Source organism: Mercenaria mercenaria, chromosome 5, assembly GCF_021730395.1.
Source record: "Mercenaria mercenaria strain notata chromosome 5, MADL_Memer_1, whole genome shotgun sequence".
Classification (NCBI taxonomy): domain Eukaryota; kingdom Metazoa; phylum Mollusca; class Bivalvia; order Venerida; family Veneridae; genus Mercenaria; species Mercenaria mercenaria.
Genome location: NC_069365.1, coordinates 80,244,467 through 80,263,325, shown reverse-complemented (window position 1 = coordinate 80,263,325; position 18,859 = coordinate 80,244,467). Strand labels below are relative to the sequence as shown.

General features: G+C 34.5%; 1 protein-coding gene across 1 annotated transcript; it reads left to right on the top strand.

Moving 5' to 3' along the window:
- Window positions 1-2,797: 2,797 nt before the first annotated feature.
- Window positions 2,798-8,386, top strand: LOC123557742 (trafficking regulator of GLUT4 1-like). Its single transcript, XM_045349405.2, has 4 exons — window positions 2,798-2,975; window positions 3,472-3,611; window positions 4,247-4,372; window positions 8,027-8,386. The coding sequence occupies exons 1-4, from the start codon at window positions 2,960-2,962 to the stop codon at window positions 8,192-8,194; spliced, it is 450 nt and encodes a 149-aa protein (XP_045205340.2). The 5' UTR covers window positions 2,798-2,959; the 3' UTR covers window positions 8,195-8,386.
- The last annotated feature ends 10,473 nt before the right edge of the window (window positions 8,387-18,859 follow it).

Below are 18,859 nucleotides of genomic sequence, written 5' to 3'. Positions count from 1 at the left end.
TGTTTTTGTTGGAGGAGTAGTCGTAGGAATTTCTTTCCAAAGAAATTATCTTGCTCGAATCGAAAACATTGTTGACAGCCGAGTAAAACTATTTCGTCGAGTAATGATTCAGCCAACTCGAAGTCATATTAAATTCGAGAAAATCTTAACGTAGATCTATCTCTTTCATAAATGTCGTTATACTTTTTGTGCCCCATCCCGGATTTCACGTAGTAAGACCAGAGTAATGCCCCTTGGCAGTCAAAATATGCCTAATAATTTTTGTCGCATGTACCTCAAAACGTATATAGCCTAGAGTCATGAAACCAAATAATTCAATTCAGCATGCGAGGTTGTGCACTACGAGTTTTATTTGAGGTTTCATTCAGTAATACCAGATTTATGTCCATTGACTTATATATATGAAATATATACGTAAACGGCATGAGAGGTTGTGTAGCACGTATCTCAAAAGTATTTGACCTAGAGGCATGAAACCTTAAAGGAGTATTAATCAGTATATGAGTAAGAAAATTAATTATGAAACTGTTTATAACTTTGTGCAATTTGCTGTGTAAGAAAAAAGGTGGTTTATAATTTTTAGGTGGGTGGGGTAATGAAATAATACTTTTTTGTGTGGGGTGAACTTTTTTTAGTTTGCTTTAAAGCAAGCACGGGTTGATATTAATGTTTTGGTTTAGTATTTTTTGTCCTAGTTCTAGCTTACATAATCCAAAATTTGGTAAAATTCTGTCAGCTAGATTTTTCATATCTTTAAGAAATACCTTGTGTTTTTCTCAGTTTCAGATACTTTCGATATCCCTTTTAAGAGTATTTTTTCTGTGTTAATATATCTATACGTTGATATTTTATGCATAGTTATAGTGGTTTCATTAATTGTGATGCAAAAACAGTAATATCAGAGTGATTTTTCAAGTCAATAGCTGTTTGCACTTGTTTTATTATGATGTGTATGTATTGTTTCTTCAGAACAAAATACCAATTTGGTGTTCGTAATAAACTTTAAATATTAAAAAAGACGCACGGGTACCTAGTGTTTTTATTTTTATCTTAGCTTGTGATACATCAATCTATAAATATGCAAAGTTATAGAAAAATCTGTCCGCTAGAAATAATTGTGAAAAACACATCTTTAAATTAAACTTAATGGCAATGATAGCATGAGAAGAGAGTCAAACACTATCTTTGCTTATGTGTTTTGTTACCAATATATGAGATATACAAATTATTCTGACAGACATTAAGTTCTCTTTACGTTGTAAATCGTGTATAAACTGTTTGAATTTAAACTGGTAGAAATAACATTCGAAACGTTTTAAAAGCAAATTATTTTATATTATATATATATATATTATTGTATAGATAATGTACAGCTTTTCATGTACCAGTAGAGTTCCACCTAGTGGAGTCTTTATTTAGACTAATTATAGACTTTTGTGATCTGATATAGAAATATATGATTTTACAATGAAAAAAAAAAATCTGACGCAATAGCGCTTGATGGGGAGATAGGGTTGCACAATAAAGAAATAGAAATAAGCTGTCATAAGCTGTCATTGGATTAAACTGTGTAATTCCCTTGCATATATTTGCTTAAAGAGCAATGGAATCAAAATTTATGATATCGTTCTAAAACATATTTAGCCTATTTCAGCATGTACAAAGCTTGTTTAGTACTTCCAAAGGCTTTTTACTGCAAAGAGAAAAGACGCTTTTTGTACTAGGAAATAGAGTAATTATTCTTAATACACCAATCCTAACTTAACGCCTTAGTCAAATCGGCCACAGATTTATTGACGGTGAACGTTCTAAGTGACTGACACTTGAAACTTCATATGTGTTTAGAGATCCAGGTCCCTGCCTGCAAAAAAAGGGTCATAGTCATACCCAGGACCCTCTCTTCAATTTTGGGTTATATGGCCAGATCCTCTGTCTCTGATGGGGAATTCTCAAGTCATTTTTGTGTGAAAGAGGAATTCTTTTTTGAATATTTCTGTTTGTCACAAAATACTTGTTAGTATCAATAATGTTTACACACCTTTTTTCCAGTGTAAGGTTAACATAATTATGTGTAATAATTTAGGATGGAAACATCTCTCATGTCCCCTAGCAGAAAAAAAATGTTGGAAGGGTAATTCATTTTAGCATACACTTTTGGAGGGAGAACGGGTCCCAAAAAAAAAAACGGTTACTGTAACTCTAGTCACAAACTTAATAAAATATCTCAGATGTGTAGGATATCATTTTACCCCTTATATTCCTATTTGCAACACAAATTGTGCTCTCATTCGTGGTCGTAGTGGGGGTGAGGAGTGAAGGAGGACAGAGGGCGGGGCTCATTTATATAATATGACATCTCTGTTCCATGAGATTTTCTAAAATAAATAATTCTCCAATTTCTTAAGCAAATCTGTATAAAATGATTAAACGTGGAGCTTTTGTGCATTTCCTCGCCAAAATTTTTATATTTGAAGGAAAATTCCCAAATTATAAATTCAAACTATAAGTCACGTTTTCACCAAAAACTATACTCTCAATGTTTATATCATTTGAATTGCCAATTTGCATTATGTGCCATCATGATATAAATCATTTTTTTATTCAAGATTATGTTAAACAGTAAATAGATAAATCATTGAAACTGACTTACTTAAATATGTGTTTTAAATATGAGGGAGGTCAATATTGTGTTTCTGTACATAAGAAAAGGAAGAGATCATAACTTAAATGATTTTCAACCACAATAACTGTTTAAGATAAACAACATGATCGATTTTAGGATAAGGAGCTTTTGTTTTGATCATCACTACAGTGGAATGTGAGGGACTTAAATATACCAATATACTTAAAATTCTTATAGAGATTGTTTTATTCTGGAATATATCTTCCTTGTACATTGTTATAAGTTCTTTTAGTATAAAGGATAGTGTACAAAATACATTTATGTACTTTAGGCAAAATGGCGCATCAAGCAGGTATGAATTATTTTAATCTTTTCATATTTTATGCTTGATTGGCGTAAGATAACTTTTCTGATACCTTTGATGTTCCGCTCAAGCATTATTGTTTTTAAAGGCGTTTAAATATTAACCGTATTAGTTTTTCCTCGGCATGAGGTACATTATAAAAGTAAGAAAACGATGTTATGTTTGATTTTTAATCAAATTAAATGCCCATTTCAACTTTAATCCCTTAATATGTTATGCTTGTTTAGTGTAAGATAACTTTTCTTATATCTTTGATGTTCCGTGTAAAGCATTAATTTTTAAAGAAAAAGCCGTTTAGATTTTAACAGTGGTACTTTTCCTCGGCATGAGGTACATTATTTAAAAAAAAAACAAAAAAAAAACGGTGTTATGTTGAGTTTTTCAAACAAATTTTGATCTCGAACACATAGCTATAAGTTACCGGCTAAGATTTTTCTTTAATTTTATTCGCCGGTATCTAGTTATTTTATTTAACTCTACGTAGGTTACGACCAACCGGAGAATAGAAACCTGAGGAAGTATCCCAATTTCGGAAAGGATGAAGTACCCTCTTACCAGTCTATAGGAACACAGCAACAATCTGGTTCTGGGCAGCCGCCATCCTACCAGTCAACAACTTACGTGGTCAGTTTGGTTTCCATCATTTATAAGCTATTTACTATTCAATGTATTTTATCACATGTATTTATGAATCCGCCGTTCAGGTCAGAGACCACCAATTCAAAAAAGTACAAGGAATTTACTGGGAATAAGGTAATGTTCTTTCGTGTTACCTGTTCATCTTGAAAAATGGCATAGCGCCGAATCGTCGATAAAATAAACTATAAAATATTGTTGATATCGTGTTGGTGATAATCTGTTTAGTATCATATCATTCAACCTGAAATTATAAAAACAACAACAAAACCTTTTAAAAGCTATACCAACTATTGCATTCCATATAAGTTCATTAAAGAAATGCATGCGTTTTATTTTCTGTAACGCCGACGGGAACATCAACTACAAAGAGTGTGTTTGTGATAAGAAATATTTAAGTGCATGCTGGAAGATAAATTACCACTTGTTCAATATGCATACTACTTATTTATCGAATGTGCGTTTTAGGAGAGAAATGTGAGATTTAAATCACAAACATAGTAGTGTGGGTGGGAATTGACATGTGGTCTGATATCAGTGATCAAACCCATAAGATATTGCACGGGGCGAAAAAAAGCTTCTTTTTTTGTCTTCACCTAATCAAATAATATTCTTATCATAAGGTTTCTCGTCAACCTCAACCAGGAGGAACAGTGATTCGGCCTCCTGACTACCTGATACCTTCAATTCTCGCCTGTCTGTGTTGTTTCTGGCCTACAGAGCTATGTGCTGTCATCTACGCATCACAGGTGAGTAATTTGCTCTTTTTTTTTGGGAAATGGGTAAGTCATGTTGTTTTGGATTTTAGAGTTCATTTACTGCAGGGGTAAAATTGTAAAATAAATATGTACTTGAATCGATTTTCCTAGCTCCGTGTAGACGGCCGGGTCTAAAATCTTACCTGAGGTAACGGAAGTCAGACGAAATGGAAACGGTCATCCATCAATCCAGATTCAGCTCAAATTTGCGAAAAAAGTAAACGGTTTTGAGACACTTTTTCTCACCATTATTTTCGTTTGGTCACATGGCGCTTTAAAAATATACATGTGTTTGAGGTCAGTCATTTGCAGGTAACACGCGCGCAATGTGTGCTTTTCGGGCCTATTTTAGCCTCAAAATTTAGTGTCCCGAAACCGGAGTTTACTCGTTTTTATCACAGAAATAACAGAATCGGCAGGCTGAAAATGTCACATAAGGAAGTGCTAAGTATTTGCAATATATCCGCTTAACACTTTCCTAGAATTTCTCAAAATTGATTTTTCATGATTTTTTTTCGCACTAGTATCAGCACAGATTTGTGGAAATTTCAAATCTACTCTCCCTTGCCCCCATAATGCAACAGAGTTTGACTGTGACTATAAACAGATGGTGCGCCTGTAATATTTTACAGACTCCTTTATATGCCGAATGCAAACGATTTGAATGCCTAGCATCTTAAATGTATATCTTTTCAAACCATGGTAATTCTATCCCAAACTTTTAGTTAATATTATTACAGGCCTACATATACACTGCATGCGCGCGGACATGCAGAATCTGTGTATTTTTGAGTGCGCTTCGATGGGAATGATTTTTTGATATGCACGGAACGACTGCATCCGACATTGATAAAGTTTCACTTAAGACAGTACTTCCGGGTGTACATATATAGTCGTCTGCTTTATTTCTAGTCACTGCATTTCAAAAGAATCGATACCTTAAATTCTTTAATTTGACTTTTTAAAAATAATTATCATAGTAATTATACATATTTTATGCAAACGGTTCCTTTTGTCATTTTTTCTCCGCAAGAATGACATTTTAGTGTTAATTATTTCATTTGAAAAATAATATATAGAAAAACCGTGTTTTAACGTTATTAATACACGGAAAGAGGTTATACGTCCGTGGAATAATTTCACCAGGGCGTAGGAAAAACTACGTCTTACACAGGCAGACAAAAGACCCTTTTAGAAGTGCCAACAAAAACATTGACGTCATCGCACGTTAACGTGACGTCATTTTAACGTAAGCGTGTATTAACAGAAACAAGCCTAAAAGAATTTTCTCATACTACATCCTTAAAAATGACTTTTCCCAACTTTATGCAAATTGATAAATCCTTTAGAAGTTTCGGGAAGGCCTGACAACATCAAGTGGTGTGTTGAAATTTTGTGATGCTTTTTTGCAAATACTTGTAGATTAGCCTATGTTGTAGGGTTAACGCACGTTTTTTTGTGTAACAACATCTGCAGAATCCCAAGGGATTGGTTGGTGCACGAGCCCGTAGGGCGAGTGCACCAACATAGCCCGAGGGATTCTGCAGATGTTGTTTCACGAAACAAACGTGTGTTATCGCTATTCTTGCATAAAACACATCTTAAGTGCTGGAAATATCGAAAAAACAAGACTATCCAGCTGACATTAGCCGATCGAAGTCGGCCGTTTCAGATTGTTATGGACACATGTTTTATTTATGCATTTCCAGGGCATACAGAAACAGTGCGTATTTTATACATGTCGAACGGACATTCTTGTTGTGGTAATTTCTTTAATATTAAATATATGTAAAATAAGCATGACTTCCCCTTTTTTCGATATATCGGTAGGAACTTTAGCTTTAGAGGCTCGGAATTATGAGAAAAGGGCATATTCATAACCCTACACGGCATCTAGAAAATTTTGCTTTGCACCCCACCCCATCGCGATCAAAGTTTGATAAAGTTTCATAAACACAAAAATTTGAATTTTTCCAACATCGATATAATCAACTTAGATTGGATTTATAAACTCAAACATGGTTGGTGAGATCTACAAATAAATTGAAAAATACATAATAAATACCTTCTGTTCATCAAATGTTCATTAACTGTGGAAAAATCCTTCAAACTTTACGCTTCGTCATGTTTATGCTTTACATTACACACCATCACTGCATCAGTAGACTGCATAGATGTGTAAAGTAGACACAAACATTTTTAAAAAGTTTTAGTGTAAGATTTAAAGTTAGCATGTCAACTTTCTCGACTCAAATTAATTTGGAAAACGAAATTGTATTTTTGTAAATTGTTGTTTGCCTATCATTTTCAGGGATTAAATCGCGGCGTGTAAACTTACTTTCAGTCTAATACGCGTAATAATACAATAATAAGGAACGTCAATTCAGTCGCGTATCAAGAGAGGTAGCGCTTATTACAAGTTAAAGTAAAGTTAGGTTGAAAAATGATATTTTTAATAAATATGCAGATGAAAAGATTTCATAAATCTCGGACCTTTCGACTTCGGCCAAAATTGATTCGGGATCCATAATTTGCTTACGTTGGACCCACAACAGCATATTCAAAACGTTCACCAACAGCGCGTGCTCACGAGAATCTCCTTGTTTGTACACGTTTTTTCCCTGTTTGTGCATGCCCAAAATCGGCAAAAAACAAAGGTTTTATGCAAGAATATGTTGTGTTGTGCATGTTGTGTTATGTTATGTTATGATAAACGCGTTCAAAGGCATTTTAGATTTAAAGGCAATCACCCCGACGCCAAATTCAACCTCTACTAGTATAGACACTCTATTATCTGACCAGAGGGACATAGCGAGAGAAATCAACATGATGCAGGCTTGTTCGGCTAAGTTAGCCTTGCTCTGCGAATAAATGGTCTGGTTCTTTAATGTGTCTGCTGTAAATCACCGCTACACGCGAAACGATCTTACCTATGAAGAACCAGTACTGATCTCTTAGTAAGTTGATGGAACTACAGATTGACTTTCAAACGTGTTACCACTAGACCATCGGGCCCGTATTTATAATAAAATCTGTAAAAAGATCCACAGTGCTATTAAAATATATCAGATATTGATGCCTAGTATGCTCATATAATTTTAGTATCGTTTGAAAGTGAATTGTCTACTGAAAAAAAAACATGTAAATTACATTACAAAATATGTTATATAATTTTTTTACTGTGTAGCTCTAGTTTTCAAAGAAATTCAGTTATTCAGTCATTATAGTTTAAGAATTATCATTTCGCAGTTAAAAACATGATTCATGCATATTATTTATGGTCAGCTTATTTACTATTTTTGGTTTAGTAGACACAACTCTTTTAAATGGTACCAATAAAAGAGCATGGGGTCACCAGGCAAAGAAATGTTATTTATTTGTGGATCGTATACCTTAAGGTAGTGGACCCATTACAACAATCGACAATTTCTGTTAGTTAACGTATTGCGATTTCGGCAATTTCCGTTCATTAACGTATTGTGATTTCGACATTTTCTGATTTAATCGCATACGATGGACTAAACTCCGACACAGTGTTACTTCTCCTTATCGGTAGTACTGTTTGACAATATTATCTCACCTTAATTTACCTAAAATTTATAAATTAAACAGATTTACACATTCAGAAAATTTTCTATTTCACAGGCTAATGATATGGCAGTTGCTGGTGATTTCCATGGAGCCGAAAAGATGGCAAGTAAAGCCAGGAACATGCTGGTAACCAGTGTTGTTATAGGAGCAATCATTTTGAATATTGGAGTAATTACAGGTTTTCTCATTCACAACAGCGAGAAAAACGGTTCTGGTTATTAACAGGTTATTTTGCCGTTGACAAGAAATCTCGTTATCTGAAACAAGAATTACTACCAGTATCTGTGTGATCTCGTGAAGATAGCCATGACAATATTTTCTAATTTCTATTAGTCATAAATAAAAATAATGTTCTGCATAGACTTTGTTTTTTTGGCGGTTATATGTAACATATCTAAGTATATATACTAATATATGAATTACCCTCTTACCAATCTTTAGGAACACAAACACAATCTGGTTCTTGGCAGCCGTCATCCTACCAGTCAGCAACTTACGTGGTCAGTTTGGTTTCCATCATTTATAAGCTATTAGTACGCAATGTATTGATCACATGACTGTATGAATCTGCCGTTTAACGTTATGTCTTTTCGACGGTACGTAACTTTCGTGTTACTTCTTTATCTTGGAAAAAAGGCATAGCGCCGAAACGTCGATAAAATAAACTGTAAAATTTTTGTTGATTTCGTGTTGGTGTTAATCTTTTGAGTATCATAAAATTCGGCCTTAATTTATGATAATTGTAATAACAACAACGTTTATAAACTCTACCAGCTGTTGCATGCCACATACGTTCCATACAGAAATTCATGCGCTTTTTTTTCTGTAACGCCGACGAGAACATAAACTACAAAGAGTGTCTCTGTGATAAGAAATATTGACACAATGCGACTGATTGCACGGTGGGAGATAAATTACCACTTGCTCAATATGCATTTGTACTCATTTATCGAAATGTGCGATTTGAATAGTATTGTGGATAGTTATTGACATGTACTTTATCTCTCTGATTTGATACCAGAGACCCATGGCTATACAGTAGTAAACACATTTGCTGTATGTTCTTTATAAAATTAACAATCTTCTGAGGGCTGTAACATATAGACAGGTCTATCAAAAATACTAGCCTTGTTCTTAAATGACCTATAAACCACCAAGAAAAGTAGGGTTCATGTATCATCTAAGAGAGATTTTTTGTCTGACAGGTCGTCATTATGGAATATCTTCCAGACTGACAGTGAACACATGAGAGATACGGTTTGTTTACATTTCAATAATATGCTAAAAATCTCCATGATAATGCTACCAAAATGTCAAGTATAGGTCCACAATGAAATAAAAACAGGAACTGGCTTACATAAAACATGAAAATGCCTCTATAACTTGGAAAATATTGAGGACTTTTTCTTTCCGCCATTATCCGATTACCTATTTAATACTACTGTACCTATAAGAAACTGTGGCTTTCTTTAATAATGCAAGTTTCATTTATATAGCAACAGTAGCTTATTTGCATGAAAAATACCAAGTTTCAGCTTGATAAAATATTTTTTCAAGATAAATGGCATTTTCAGTAACGCGGGTATATATCCACAGTGAAATAAAATCTTGAACTGGCTGACATAAAACATGAAAATGCCACTTGAACAGGAAAAAATTGAGGATTTTTTTCTTTCCGCCACTTTGGCCTAAGATCACAGTTATTTCTACTTTATGTTATATAGACTCTGGACACTATTGCAATTTTACATGCATTCCAAGCCCCCTAAAAATACCTCAACAACTATTCAAGAGAAAAAATTCCAGCCACAATAAACATGGGGTTGACCGCCTCTTTTTCCACCATCAAACAGTCATGTTATGCATATTCTGACATTCTCATTCTGTCAAATTGTACATGTACCTATTATTTCACATCTCCTCTGTTCATTATGCCATTTATTGCAGGTCTTTCACTAAAAAAAAATCATCAATATTCACTATCAAACAGAGGAACTATTTTCTGCGTAACTACTTCCTTATTGCAAATAACTGTTTAACTATTTCCGAGCCGAAAGTGCTGCTTGATTACCTATTTTACCAAACTCCTCGCAGCGATTACTTCTCCTTGTGGTACATTAAATCACTGCAATCACAAGTCAGAACAGAAAGTTTGTTTTATCTTCTTTTTCATTGCATTATTCGACGAATTTCGTATATAGATGGTGGTATTCGCGCAAATAAAATTGTTCAAATAACAGATTGAAGTGATTTTTGTCAAAAAAGATTAGTTAAGGTAGTTCTGCACGTTTGATAAACCGGAAGTGATGGCGTAACATAATTTATCCGAAAAACGAAGAATAAAGCCTGGATTCGGCGTACGGATATGAAAATAATTTTATGACTTAATGACAACATGCGAGTAAATTTATTAAAATAGCACTGTTACTATATTTCTAAAGTCAAAATATGATATTAAAACATATGACACGTTGAATAATTAAAAAAATGTCTAAAATTTAGCGTGAAATATTCGGTTCACTTTAATCATAGTCAAATATCTCAAAAATAAGCACAAGGACCTATACATTTTATTTACCACAAGATAGACCATAAATTTAGTTACAACTGTGTTTCATCAAAATCTACATTGTAGAAAAATTTCTATTCACAAAAATGTTATGAAAGTTATGATTTTCCCATTGACTTCTATTATGAAAAATTGTGCGAAGTCCTATTTTTTCAAATCAGTCTAACAAAAAGTCAAGCACACGACCCTATCTTTTTTATTTGCTGAATTTTCTGGGTATATTTTGAAGTTTTAAACAAGAGGACCATGATGGTCCTGAATCGCTCACCTGTCCCCACATGACCCGTTTTGAACTGAGTATGACGTCGTTTTTCTATCATTTGACATAGTGAACTAGTTTTTGAGCTCATGTGACCCAGTTTTGAACTTGACTTAGATATCATCAAGATAAATATTCTGACCAATTTTCATGAAGATTCATTGAAAAATATGACCTCTAGAGAGGTCACAAGGTTTTTCTATTATTTGACCTAATGACCTAGTTTTTAAGGGCACGTAACCCATTTTTGAACTTGACCTAGACACCAACAAGATGAACATTTTCACCAACTTTCATGAAGATCTCTTGAAAAATATGGCCTCTAGAGAGGTCATGGTTTTTCTATTTTTAGACCTACTGACCTAGTTTTTGACCGCACTTAACTCAGTTTCAAACTTGACCTAGATTTTATCAAGACAAACATTCTGACCAATTTTCATGAAGATCCATTGAAAAATGTAGCCTCTAGAGAGGTCACAAGGTTTTTGTATTTTTAGACCTCCTGACCTAGTTCTTGACCACAGTTGACCCAGTTTCAAATTCAACATAGATATCATTAAGATAAACATTCAAACCAACTTTCATACAGATCCCCAAAAAAGTATGGCCTCTAGAGAGTTCACAAGGTATTTCTATTATTTGACCTTATGACCTAGTTTTTGATGGTACGTAATCCAGTTTTGAACTTGACCTAGATATTATTAAGGTAAACATTCTCATTAATTTTCATGAAGATCTCTTGAAAAATATGGCCTCTAGAAAGGTCACAAGGTTTTTCTATTTTTAGACCTACTGACCTAGTTTTTAATTGCACGTGACCTAGTTTCAAACTTGATTTAGATATTATTAATGTAAATATTCTGACCAATTTTTATGAAGATCCGTTAAAAAATTTGGCCTCTAGAAAGGTCACAAGGTTTTTCTATTTTTAGACCTAGTATCCTAGTTTTTGAAGGCACGTAACCCAGTTTCGAACTTGACCTAGATATCATCAAGATGAATATTCTGACTAATTTTCATAAAGATTTCATGAAAAATGCGACCTCTAGAGTGGTCTTAAGCAAAATTTTACGCACGCACGCACGCACGGACGACGGACGCCGTGCGATCACAAAAGCTGACCTTGTCACTTTGTGACAGGTGAGCTAAAAATCGGAGTTTAATCAAATTCTACATTGTAGAAAAAAAATGATCCAAACGTGCAGAACTACCTTAAATAAATAATGTGCTGGTAAGGTAGCAGTTGGTAGTTTCCAGCCACAGATTCGAATTGGCCAGGGTCAAAATCTGTCATTAGAGATAAAACCTTGAAGTGAAGGCTGTTTTGATGTTTGAAATATTTGTTGATGTGAGTTTGTGATTAACAAGTTTAAGAATGGTATGTTGCAGAAATTCTGGCAGATGCGAATGTAAGCTTGATGGCATCATTTTCATATAACTGCTTGAAATGCATATATGCCACTATCAGCATTGAGCGTCTCGTGAACTGTCAAATGTCATATAGGCCTCACACAGTTGAAAATAGTGAAAAAAGTAATCGGTTGACAGGTATTTTTGTCCAGCTCTGCAAGTAATACTTGAAACTGAGTACAGAATGCAAGTGGCCATTTGGCTCTATCATTTCCCCTAACATTTTAAGGCCAGTTGGAGATATGGCTAATTTGGGCTGAAATGTCATGTATTTTCGCGGGCTGAAATTATCTTTCAGGTGGCTTGTGGATTTAAAAAGTACTATTTCATGCTTTCTTTTGTGTTGTTCAAGCTCTCCAGTATGTGTTATTTAAAAATCCGAGCTGAATGGATTCATAACATAGACAGATGTTGTTTGATATGGTAGAAGTTAAGGGGAGGTAACTCTGATTTTACCGGGTAAGTAAATCTTATTTTTGTTTGTAGTGTAGGGTTTTCTTAAAATTTCTAGCGGGAAACACATTTCTTTTGTAGTTTATATCAAATTTAAAGGAAGAAGGACTATTTAAAGGAAATATAGGTGCAACTTTTTGGCATTTTGTAAATACATGGCTGTTTCACAAGGCTCGGAACTGGATTCTGTGGTGATATTTCTTTCGAAGATATTTCTCGAGTGGCAGGTATGATTTTAGTTCTTACAAATTTCTATTGTGGCTTTATCGGTGTCAGGACATGACGACAGAAGAAAAGTGTAGAGAGTGGATACATCTTGGGTGCATTTAAGGTCCTGGAGTGAGGTAACATTTGCAGATATTTGTTTTTAATTAAGAGAAGATATGGTTTCTCGGAGATGTACTGGGAGATTGCTCGAATTCGTTAAAATAGGTAAGTTTGGCAACAGCAACAACAAAAGTGCATTGTACAATATTTATTTAAAGCTATTTTATACTTACTGTATGTAAGGTAATATGAAAAAGTACTTGTAAACAGGGGCGGCTTTTCCTGAGCTTGCGGACTTGAAGTACAGTTAGTCTTGGGTAAGTAAGCTGTGCTGCTTTTAATTCTGTTCCTCAAGTATGCAGGGCTGTGCACAATGCTAATACAGTACATTTATGGCCATCATGTAATAGTAGGTAAGTCTTTTTTTAATGTCAGAAAGATAGATGCAGTAAGAAATATGTGTGTAAAATGGGGCCAAATCCACACTATTGTAGACATTGTTTGGACATGTGCAATTTGCAAGAAGAACAAAGCATTGTTTAAATATTGGTAAGATTTTATTTGTCATAGATCATTTTCTTAGAATCAGGTGCCAGACAGTCCATGGAGATGCATGTCTTAGTCCTTAAGGTAGCAGTTGGTAGTTTCCAGCCACAGATTCGAATTGGCCAGGGTCAAAATCTGTCATTAGAGATAAAACCTTGAAGTGAAGGTTGTTTTGATGTTTGAAATATTTGTTGATGTGAGTTTGTGATTAACAAGTTTAAGAATGGTATGTTGCAGAAATTCTGGCAGATGCGAATGTAAGCTTGATGGCATCATTTTCATATAACTGCTTGAAATGCATATATACCACTATCAGCATTGAGCGCCTCGTGAACTGTCAAATGTCATATAGGCCTCACACAGTTGAAAATAGTGAAAAAAGTAATCGGTTGACAGGTATTTTTGTCCAGCTCTGCAAGTAATACTTGAAACTGAGTACAGAATGCAAGTGGCCATTTGGCTCTATCATTTCCCCTAACATTTTAAGGCCAGTTGGAGATATGGCTAATTTGGGCTGAAATGTCATGTTTTTTCGCGGGCTGAAATTATCTTTCAGGTGGCTTATGGATTTAAAAATCTATGCTTTGTATGAAGTTTACTATGTATTTTATTTCTTCTTCAAGTAAGATGTAAACCGGTATCTTTTTATTTTCAGGTCTGCATCTCGTAAGATATCGGAAGCCGTCTGACTTGGCCACATCGCTCGGAAGTCCGAAGTACTAGAAAAACCCGCCATCTGCTACCTAAGAGAAACCTACGCCATTTTGCAGTGTCATGTGACTTTCTCATCGTCACGTGGTATCTTGTGAATGCAGCGGTTATAATGAACGCAAGAGAAGGTAACCGCTGTAAGGAGCCTCCTGACTACCTGATACCTTCAATTCTTGCCTGTCTGTGTTGCTTCTGGCCTACAGGGCTTTGTGCTGCCGTTTACGCAGAACAGGGGAGTATTTTGCACTTTTTTCGAAATGGGTAAGTCATGTTATTTTGGATAGATCTTAGAGTAAATTTACTGCTCTTATGCGACAGGTCACAAACAGGTAAATCGTGGGCTTAGTGCATGAATGATGTAACTATGATCTTTTGTGAAAATCATTTTGTTTTTGCATTAAATGTATTATTTTAGATATGTTCACTATATGACAAAATATCATAAATATATTCTCAAAATAACTAGCAAAATTCAGAAAATGCACAAAAGTTGTATCTCAGCTCATATTATTTTCATTGTGCATGAATGTTGTATCTCTTCATACAACATATGCGCACACTGGTACTTCCTGACAGTTCTGTTGTAAGTAGATAAATAGAGTTATAAATAGCACAAAATTCAATATGATAGCACTTGAAGACTATTTTTAATATACATGAGAGCAGATATACATGAATTACTACTTATGACATCATCACTTGGTACGCTTTCCTATATAAAATGGCCTAAAAATAATTCGGAAAAAAATGTTATATTTTGATATAAACAAGTAACGAGTATTTTGGGAGGATCTGTCCTCAAATCAGCCTTGTCTGAACCTTTAAACAATTAAGCTTTATCTCTTGCTTATGATTTAAGATATTATTTAACTTATGCATTTTAAGCAGACAAGCTTTACTGACAATGCATTTGTTAAATAATACGAAACTAGATTTTATATCCGACACATATTCATAAAAAGTATTTCTAAAATATTGAAATACATATTTCTTTGCCTTTATCATGCTGGACACGACTTATTCTGCCTTTGCATCTAGTTTAGATTATGATCAGCCTGCACGAATGTAGTCTGATCAAGATCTGCACTGTTCACCATTCAGTCAGTATATTTTTGTTAAGCTCCCCTTTTAACAGTTTATGGTATTGTCCAGAATGAAAGTTCTTAATAGAAATTTAGCAGGGTAAGTGTTAACTGGGTACCTCAAAGAGCTGACCGAGTTTTCTAAGGAGATTTCCACAAAATTAATTACGTAATTATATTTTTTAATTTTTGATTTAATAAAAAAATGCCTCCATATCTGGCGGTATACTTATCAAAGCAAACATTCAAATAATCGTGTGAAATGCTCGGTAAATTAAATGTAAAAAGTGCATCTTTCTTGTTTTTAAAAGTCAGTTTTTTCTTGTAGAATTTCAAGCATTTCAAAAAAAAAATGTTGAGATTTCATACTAGTATGTGTACATGTACGTACATTAAGATCCATACGTATATATAAGTGTCTGCTAAACTTTGTCCGAAAATATATAATCAGTTGGTTCCAAACACGTAAATCTATTGGTGTTTTACGACATATCTCACGTATAAATTGTTTGAAAATTTTAAAGGTCTAAATTTGGACATCTTACATGATATTTGAAATAGGGAATAATATCCTTCACTTACAAACCCGTACATATATGAAACAGCAACCGTATATTGATACTTACACAGAAATGCACGTGACTCCGCAAATTGATTATGCACGACAATGATGTGCTGCCGTGAATGTATCATCAACAAGAGCTCCGCCAAGCAGGGCAATATATGCCCGAAGGGTTACATCAGAGGATGGGAGCAAAATTTAAAGAACTTGACTGTTGAAGCCCAAAGGACAGGAACTCGATTTTTCCCTACGGCCAGTAATAAAAAAGTTTCAAAATAAGCTATCTATAGTAACATAAAGGGGAAGTAATTAACACAAAAGGTAAGTGAACAAAAAGGGATCTGCCAAATAAAAGCAAGAGCACTGCAATGCAGAGCAATATTCACAAAGCAAAGTCATATGACCTTTAACCCCTAAGTTTGACCTTGACCATGAAGCGAGTCATCCAAAAAATGCGCTCTGCACGTCGTCTCGGTGTGATGAACATTTGTGCCAAGTTTCTTTGAAATCCTTCAAGCAGTTCAAGAGTTACAGAGCGGACACGAAACAAACTGATATGACCTTTGACCCCTAACTGCGACCTTGACCTTGAAGCGGGACATCCAATACATGCGCTCCACACGTCGTCTCGGTGTGGTAAACATTTGTGTCAAGTTCCTTTGAAATCCTTCAAGGGGTTCAAAAGTTACAAAGGGGACACGAAATTGCTAACGGACAGACGGATAGACGACATAATATGTCCCTTCGGGCGTATAACAACGCAAATAGCTTTAGTTTATCAGGGTCAATTACCTTAATATGAAAAATATCAAAGTCACCTGCATAATATAATTTTATTAAAAATGTTCCATAAGGACTTCATTTATCTATACAAAAGACTGAATGACGTTGGACGTGATGTCAAAATCACTGTAGGTGATGGAACCACAGATTGACATTCGAGCGTCTTACCGTATTTATAGCAACATCTGTAAAAAGATTCACAGTGCTATTAAAATATGTCAGATATTGATGCCTAGTAAGCTCATATAATTTTGGTATCGTTTGAAAGTGAATTGTCTACTGAAAATAGAAAATGTAAATTAGATCTACATGACAAAACATGTTATGTTTTTTTTAAACTGTGTAGCTCTAGTTTTCAAAGAAATTCAATTATAGTTTAGGATTCATTATTTCGCAGTCAAAAAAAAACATGACTGTAGTGATTCATGCATATTATTTATGGTCATCTTATTTACTAATTTTTGTTCAGTAGACACAACTCTTTCAAATGATACCAATAAAAAAACATGGGGTCGCCAGGCAAAGAAATGTTATTTATTTGTGGATCGTATACCTTAAGGTAGTGGACCCATTACGACAATCGGCAATTTCCGTTCATTATCGTATTGTGATTTCGGCATTTTCTGATTAAATCGCATACGATGGACCAAACTCTGACACAGTGTTACTTCCCCTTATCGATAGTACTTAGTGTTTGGCAATATTCCTGGGCGAAGATTGACGATGGACACGTTATTTCACCTTAACTTACTTTAAATTTAAGAATTGACCGATTTAAACATTCAGAATATTTTCCATTTCACAGGCTAAAGATATGGCAGCTGCTGGTGATTTCCACGGGGCCGAAAAGATGGCAAGCAAAGCCAGGAACATGCTGGTAACCAGTGTTGTTTTATGGGTAATTATTTCGATCTCTACTGGAATAATTATATATTTTCTCCAGAAAAACGGTTCTGGTTATTAACAGATCATTTTGCCGTTCACAAGATTATCGTTAGTTCTACCAGTGTGATCTCGTGAAGATATTGTTCTGCGTAGACTTTGATTGTGGCTGTTATGTGTAACATATCTAAGTATATATAAATAAGTTGATTATAGTTCCAGTTAAATGTTAAATATATTTCGCAAATGGACAGGTATCTTACACTATTCTTCTGGAAAGTTAAAATTTATTTCTGTTCCGAGTACATTATGCATTGATATTTACAGTTAATGTTTACAGCTTAAGTTTGTACACCAATAGAATTTAATTTGGCATATTTCAATAAAACATAATCCCATCATATTGGTCATTTCATATGCCTAGTAATACGTTAACAGGGTATTATAGTAATAATACAAAAGATCGACGTAGTTATAAAAGAGTACATGGCATTCATAAATTTCACCACACAAAATAGTGGAAGTGGAATAGGTTGGTGACGATGGTAAAATTACACGGCTAGTTCAACTGTATATTCACGTACTTCTTGAACCATTACATATAGAGCGGAAGACCCGTGGTGACATTTCAACTTCATTATTTCACGATTTCTGCTTCCTGATTTCACGATTTCCACTTCATGAATTCACGATTTCACGATTTCCACTTCATGAATTCACGATTTCACGAAAAAACTTCACGATTTCTTGATTTCACGATTTCATGATTTCACGATTTCTTGATTTCACGATTTCCACTTCATGAATTCACGATTTCACGATTTCTGCTTCCTGAATTCACGATTTCCACTTCTTGAATTCACGATTTCACGATTTCCACTTCATGAATTCACGATTTCCACTTCACGATTTCACGATTTCAACTTCACGAATTCACGATTTCCACTTCACGAATTCACGATTTCAACTTCATGAATTCACGATTTCCACTTCACGAATTCACGATTTCCACTTCACGAATTCACGATTTCCACTTCATGAATTCACGATTTCACGATTTCCACTTCATGAATTCACGATTTCCACTTCACGAATTCACGATTTCCACTTCATGAATTCACGATTTCACGATTTCAACTTCATGAATTCACGATTTCCACTTCACGAATTCACGATTTCACGATTTCAACTTCACGAATTCACGATTTCCACTTCATGAATTCACGATTTCACGATTTCCACTTCACGAATTCACGATTTCACGATTTCAACTTCATGAATTCACGATTTCCACTTCACGAATTCACGATTTCACGATTTCAACTTCATGAATTCACGATTTCCACTTCACGATTTCACGATT